The 7398-nt window shown below is 39.4% G+C and overlaps 1 protein-coding gene across 11 annotated transcripts in view; it reads left to right on the top strand.

The window, feature by feature from the left end:
- The window catches only part of LOC122568033 (serine/threonine-protein kinase tricornered), a 39625-nt gene extending 35989 nt beyond the window's left edge, over nucleotides 1–3636 (top strand). For 10 of the 11 annotated variants that reach the window (XM_043727335.1, XM_043727326.1, XM_043727328.1 and 7 more), the window contains 9 exons: nucleotides 461–537; nucleotides 811–1044; nucleotides 1200–1407; nucleotides 1709–1826; nucleotides 1920–2059; nucleotides 2144–2344; nucleotides 2456–2608; nucleotides 2704–2862; nucleotides 3008–3636. In XM_043727335.1, the coding sequence (XP_043583270.1) occupies nucleotides 461–537; nucleotides 811–1044; nucleotides 1200–1407; nucleotides 1709–1826; nucleotides 1920–2059; nucleotides 2144–2344; nucleotides 2456–2608; nucleotides 2704–2862; nucleotides 3008–3123 (1406 nt within the window). In that variant the 3' untranslated portion in view covers nucleotides 3124–3636. The remainder of the gene's footprint in view (nucleotides 1–460; nucleotides 538–810; nucleotides 1045–1199; nucleotides 1408–1708; nucleotides 1827–1919; nucleotides 2060–2143; nucleotides 2345–2455; nucleotides 2609–2703; nucleotides 2863–3007) is intronic. The other variant, XM_043727324.1, reaches the window with a different exon arrangement.
- The last annotated feature ends 3762 nt before the right edge of the window (nucleotides 3637–7398 follow it).

Consider the following 7398-nt stretch of genomic DNA (forward strand, 5'->3'; position numbering starts at 1 on the left):
GACTCCAGTACGCAAACACTGTCTCCACCGAACGTTGCACGATCATTCACCGCAGCCATTATTTAATAAACTCCAAGGCTAGTCAACTTTTGCTCTACGCGAGAGAACGTTCGCGTTGCTTTCGAGACGGCCGACGATTCGACACACGGTGGACGAACCGACTATCTCTACGTGTCTCTTTACAGAAATTCGCCGATCGTATCGATTCCAGAGCACAACGTGTTTCGATGTAACTCTATAAATAAAATTTTGGCAAGATATCTTTACGAAACAACGACCGACGATCGTGCAATAAATGGAGGAAATTTTGAAATTTCGGTCGTTGGTCCCTCGCATTACCGTTTTTAACTAGATCGAAGGGTTTCGGTGCGAGAGGATTTGTGTCATTGTCACGGCACGAGACCTCGCTTCTGGAGATCGGTGTGCGGCACTCAGTGACCTCCTTTTGCATGTATTACAGGGGTGCTGGAGATGGCGGCCACAGAGAGCACGATCCGTTTCAGCGGCCATACATTGGACAAAGCTACAAAGGCCAAGGTAATTTCTTTCTTTCTCTCACTGACAATCTCGCATTTCCTTTTTCATTCGCCGTATTTCTTATCCTCGCGTAGTAAATTTCAAACGCTTGTAAATTAACGTTCGAACGATGCGTACAGATATTTGTAGGAAAAACGCACGCTAACCATGGCATTTTCATTTACATTACCCTAGTAAGAGATTGTTTAACCCATTTTTCGCTATATGCGAACCATATGTCTGTACGTGGATAGTTTGCTTTTTCTATCAACATTTATATGTGTTTGGCTTTAGGTAACGTTGGAGAATTACTACAGTAATCTGATAGCTCAGCACATCGAGCGAAAGCAAAGGCTCGCGAAACTAGAGGAATCGTTGAAAGACGAAGGTCTGTCGGAACAACAGAAGCAGGAGAAACGGTTGCAGCATGCTCAGAAAGAAACTGAATTTCTCCGTTTGAAACGTTCCCGACTTGGCGTCGAAGATTTCGAGCCTCTCAAAGTTATCGGCAGAGGTGCTTTCGGAGAGGTAAATTTTCGTTGCGGCAAGCCGGATAATAAATTAATTAAGACGTTGCCGTGATCGAGAAACTGTTCCTCTCTAAAAGAAACGCGTAGAACGCGAACGATTCTCAAAGATAATCTCTGTTTTTAATCTCGTTGTCGTCGTTGTGTATCGAACAGGTAAGACTCGTGCAAAAGAAGGATACCGGGCACGTATATGCGATGAAAATTTTAAGAAAAGCCGACATGCTGGAGAAAGAGCAAGTGGCGCACGTCAGGGCGGAAAGAGACGTCCTAGTGGAAGCGGATCATCAATGGGTCGTAAAAATGTATTATAGCTTTCAAGATCCTATAAATTTGTATTTAATCATGGAGTTTCTTCCAGGCGGTAAGCTTTCATTTCAATTATAGTTTTCGCGCTAGTATACACTTTTACGTCTTGTTTTCTCTCTCTCTCTCTCTCTCTCTCTCTCTCTTTCTTTTGTTTCGTTGCCTTTTCTTTCTTACAAATTATTGCTACAAAACGTACACGTACACACTCCTTGATTTCATTACGTAATTCAGTTACGATAAATATTTGCAACCATTTCCTATTTTACGTTAAATTGCGATTAGTATCCCGATCGTTGCACCTTATCATGTATATCATATGAAACAACAAAATCATCGAAGTACGTGTGTTCTTGTAGGTGACATGATGACGTTGCTGATGAAGAAAGATACGCTGTCCGAAGAGTGCACGCAATTTTATATTTCGGAGACAGCGTTAGCGATCGATTCTATACATAAACTGGGATTTATTCATAGGTAAAATGCAATGTTACGAAAACTAATGGAAGTAACGATTCGAAGCGATATGTAGCTACAGACTCACCGGTATAATATCCCTTTTTTTTTCAGAGATATCAAACCGGACAATCTGTTATTGGATGCACGAGGTCATATAAAACTCTCTGATTTTGGATTATGTACGGGTCTGAAAAAGTCCCATAGAACCGATTTCTACAGAGATCTCAGTCAAGCAAAGCCTTCGGATTTCAGTACGCCTCTTTTTCTACCTTTCCTTTTCTTCTTATTCTTATTCTTCTTATTCGAAGCATCACCGTTTAATCGTCTTGTTACAGTGACATCGTGCGGAAGCGGAAGTGGCGGCGCGATGGATAGTAAAAGAAGAGCAGAGAGCTGGAAAAGAAATAGGAGAGCTTTGGCTTATAGTACAGTAGGAACACCCGATTACATAGCTCCGGAAGTATTTTTACAAACAGGTTATGGACCTGCTTGTGACTGTTGGTCCTTGGGAGTTATCATGTACGAGATGCTCATAGGTACTGAAGCTTCTGCTCCCGTAAATGCACGATATTCCCGATTTTAGCAAGAAGAACGCGTATACCGCTCGTTTTCCATATTTTCTACAGAATTTTATCGATAACTTTCAGGATATCCACCATTCTGCAGTGAAAATCCCCAAGAAACTTACCGGAAGGTTATGAATTGGAGGGAGACCTTAGTTTTTCCGCCAGAAGTTCCCATTAGCGAGGAAGCTAAAGATACCATAATCAGGTTTTGTTGCGAAGCCGATAGAAGATTAGGTTAATATTTGATATACTATGTTCAAACGTCGATAAAATACCTTCGCTATACAGTAGTTGGACGACTCATACGATTCTTCTAAAATGGCCCATAGGTGCGCAAAGAGGTATAGAAGAGCTTAAACTAGCCCCTTTCTTCCGTGGCGTCGATTGGGAACATATCAGAGAAAGGCCAGCAGCAATTCCAGTCGAAGTACGTTCTATCGACGATACTTCCAATTTCGACGAATTTCCCGACGTGAAATTGGAGATACGTAAGTATAATACTAAACGTTTATGACGACGTACTATTATTCCAATTCCAGGAGAAAATAAAGAACGGTACGATTACTTACCCGGTAACGTAAACTCGAATGTAATTTTCTCCATCTATTTTTTTTTTTTTTTCGTCGATTACAGCATCCGCGCCAATGCCTCAAGATGGGGAGGTAATATACAAGGACTGGGTATTCATTAATTACACGTTCAAACGATTCGAAGGTTTGACGCAACGAGGCACGCCAACCAAGAAATAGCAACACTCTATTTCTTGCTCGGTTTCGACCAGTCAGCAGCCTGACGCAACTGGAATTCCGGCCTTGGTACATAACCCGTACCCTCCGATGTCATCAACGGCATCTCGGACGGATGGTTGATTCGTTTTATCTTCTGAATACGGTCCAGTCAATCATCGGCAGTCAGACGCTTTTACATGTACATACGTGATGAGAAATAGTCACGACGTACGTACATAAGGTACACGTTATCGTATGAAAATGCGAAAGAAGAAGGAGAAAAGGAAGAAGACGTAAAAGGGCAAGGAAGAACATGACAAAGACGATAAAAAACGTCGTGTTGTTTTAGGACAAAGGACAAAAAAAAAAAAAAGAAAGAAAGAAAGAACGGAGTGATAAATATTCCGGAGACGAGCAGGTGCAAAAATCGTTGCACATGTGATAAGGAAGAACCGAAATATTTTCATGCGCACTGTAACGTTTTTAGCGATGTCGCAATTATAAAACACGTTTGTTTTTTCGTTCTATCGTGAATACTGTTTCCATCCGATCTTCGATTCGTAGCATAATAAGATCTCTTTCTCTCCCTTCCTCCCTCCTCTCTTTCTCTGTCTTTCTTTTTATAGTAAAAGCATTAATGATAGGAGCAAAGATGGAGCCTCGGTCCCGTGATTCTCGCAGAATGTGTATAATCTTTGTATAGGGTTTCGGTCGATGTCTTTTCTCTGTCTAACGAAGCACTGCTTTAGCTCTCGTTTTCAGCTCTCTTTTAAACGTTGTATTTATAGCTAGTACTGTGATATAATATTGTTTAAAAGTTTTGTATACAAATTACCGTTTTGTCTGTTAATGATTACTGAACTTTACGAATGTTGTATTCTGTTCGATTATGCTTACGTTTCGTCCGAAAAATTTAAACATTTGTTGGTATAAAAAAGGTATTTTATATTTATATATTTTTTGAGAGCTTTTGTCTGGATGGCGTGCAGGAATTGCACGAAAAATAATTGGTGAAATATTCAACAGGATCGATCATGTGTTTAACCTCGTAGATTTTGTTAGATAGTTCAGATTTTATATCGATCAATAGCATCTCGCACGAATATTCGGAAATTTGTATCGGTGTACGACGAACATTTTTTAATTTGTTATTTACATGTAATTATATATTTTCGCTATGAAATGCTGTAATTTGGAACAATCCAATTACAATGTGTAGGTATCGTGGCACAAGCTTTTGCGTAATTTTTGTGCTTTGTAGTTTTTTGTATCAACATATGATGTATTATTAAATAAAATGTATTGCAGTTAATTAACTGATTGGATAAGAGAAGAATTACGATATATAGAGAATAAAGGGCATGCAGAAGGAGAATCATACAAGGTACCGGGTCTCTTTCTTAGAGAAAATTAACAAACGGTTTTGTTCGTGCCTGAGCATTATGAAAATTGTAAAGCTTTAAAAGCAGCTTGAACAATGTAAAAAACGGAAAATAACGGATACATTCGTAAAATTCAGGGCTCCTTCGTTGCCTTATTAAGGTTCCTAACACGTATACACACGCGCAGCCCAACCCAAAAACTACAGAAGGCGACGCTGGGTAAACCATAGTTAGTAATGGAACAAGAGAAAGGAAACGCTAATTGATGTAATTTAGTGATCGATGTACATACATATATCTTTTATAGTAATTTTACATTGATTGAAATGGAAACAATTACACGGGGATGTGCCAGGTTTCCGCGGTCATCCTTTTCTCTCTTTCTCTCTCTCTTTCTTTTTTTTTTGTCTATTTCTTTTTTTGTTATCCATTTCCATTTTACATTGAATTTTAAACGAGAAATAATGTTTACTTTCGATTCGCTCGTGTAATCGTTAATTATTTTGCATTTGCTATCGAACTGGATCGTAACGTCGTTTAAGAGGTTGGTGCCCGAGTATGTAGCACTAGCGATTGGATTATGCAAAATCTATTGCACACGGAGGTGGAAAAGAATCACGTGTACGGTGCATAACACAATCTCAGTCGATGAATGTAGTTTCATTTCAAATATAGCTATATGCATATATTTAATTTATTTAGCTATATAAATATAGCTATGCATTATGTAGTTTACCGACAGCCAGGGCACCGCGTTAGTAATAGTACTAATGATAAATAAGATAGAAAACTTCTAAATAAATAACCTTAAGGCGGTAACGTACGAAAGTACCTACGTATGTGCGCACGCTCGAGACGTATCGCGTACCGGCTGATAGTACTTGTATCAAAGTTATCTGCTCCTTCCTAGTACGATCCGGCGTATATCCGTTAACGAAATTCACGCAACGCAATGTTGCTGCACCTATATGTATGTGTTTACGAGGCATTAGTTTCGTGCGTCTTTGTCGGCGAACACCTCCTTGCGTACGAGTGTGGAGCACGAAACGATCGTAACGCTTCGCGTCATGCGAAACAAGTACTTCATTCGTGCAAGTGTTGTGTCTAGAAACGGATTACGAGGTAGAGAAAAGGCTGGCTAGAACGCGATTATCGTTGTATCTCAAAGGTGTTTACCTTTGATTCTGTGAACGAGGATACCATGATTCTCCGTAAAATTGCTTCTTAACTGGACGTTGATAAGGTGCACGGTTGGTGCTCCACGCTCTGATGCTCGAAGCGCGAGTAGCCTTACGTCATACGAAATGAACACACTTCGATGTATAACTTTACGATACAGAGTGCTTAGATTTATGAAGTGCGACAGTTTTTAAACGCAGGAAACACGAAGTAAAAAGTATAATAGCAACACTATTTTTTGCACCGGTAGAAATGAAAACAAAGAACAGGAGGTGAAGGTGTGCAAGTGTAATATAGAGGATGCGTCGTATTCGTGTGTATGCGCGCGCGCGAGCGCGCGTGCGTGCGGATCGTGTGAAAGAAACGGTGGCTAGGAACTTGGAAATCATCGGAGGATAGGAGAATCGAAAAACTAGTAGGGAAGCAGAACTATAGGAGAAGAGTAAAGAGTAGAACGAGATACAGAAGGGACGAGAGGAGGGAGAGAGACGGTTGTTGTTGTCGAGTTCAGATACTCTGATACCGATAGAGATACTCTGGCGTCCAATGCTACTGAGTAAACGAACCAAGTAATCGCGATTTATTTATTTTGAAAAGAGAGTTAAATAAAATAAAACAATAGCCACGAGATGCCTTCGATGCAGCAAATGTTTGATGCCCTGAGCAAACAAGAATACGTGCGCGTTAAAGACGAAACGCCGTAAATAGGTTGGAAAATTGTGTAATCTGTGAAATTTAGATGAATATTATGAAAACACATCGACTCGAAAAAGGAATAAACGTTTGCGATTGAAAGTTTACCGAAGGTGACGTCACGTATGCTTACATACTTGTACGACGATTACTTGTAATAACGATTTTTTTGTGAACGTACCTCAAAGGAAACTCCAATAGATTGTACGATAATTTTTGTCGATGAATGTTGTAAATATTACGAAGCATTCGAGTCGTAGCGTTGGTCGAATTGTGTGTCGAATAAAAAAATCAAGTAATATTTCATCAAAGTATATTACAACATTGCATTTCGACTTTGACAGATGATTTAATTAATTGTCTCTCGTATCGCTGTAGTTTGCGTGCAACGATTTCTAATAATAATAATAATAATAATAATAATACAATAATAATAATAATAATAATAATAATAATAATAACAACACGAAGGAACGCTAAATTAGTCCGAGAAGTTTAAAGTTCGCAATTAGTCGATGCGTACAATTGGACGATCCGTTTGAAACGATCTCGTAACATCGATTCATTTGAAAAAATCGATACAAGCAACCACTTTGCCTTTTCTTTTCCGAACAAGAATATTACCGATACTATCGTACACGTATATTTGATACATTGGCCGTCGAACGTATCGTATAAATATCACTGTACCTATTCGCTTAGGAACATGGCTTTAAGCAACAGCAACACACTGATTCTGTCGAGTGTTTTCAGACGCGTTAGTATCAGCGTGCGCGATTCATTTCGATACAATAAGTTACGCATATAACGTTATATAGTCATATAACATATAGTCGCGTCGAACTTCTGTCGTTTTAAATGGAAATTGAGATAAGGAAATGACTGTTTTCGAACGTTTGAGCGTAGATTGTACTTTGTCCAAACTAGAGTTATCGGTTACTCTGTTGGTATTTTTATTTTCGTTTGATCGCACTCCATTGAATCGATAAAAAGCAAGTTTGTCAGGGTTCGCATAACGTTCCGATGCATCGACACTCGGCGT

The sequence above is a fragment of the Bombus pyrosoma genome, linkage group LG6 (genome assembly GCF_014825855.1).
Source record: "Bombus pyrosoma isolate SC7728 linkage group LG6, ASM1482585v1, whole genome shotgun sequence".
NCBI classification, from domain to species: domain Eukaryota; kingdom Metazoa; phylum Arthropoda; class Insecta; order Hymenoptera; family Apidae; genus Bombus; species Bombus pyrosoma.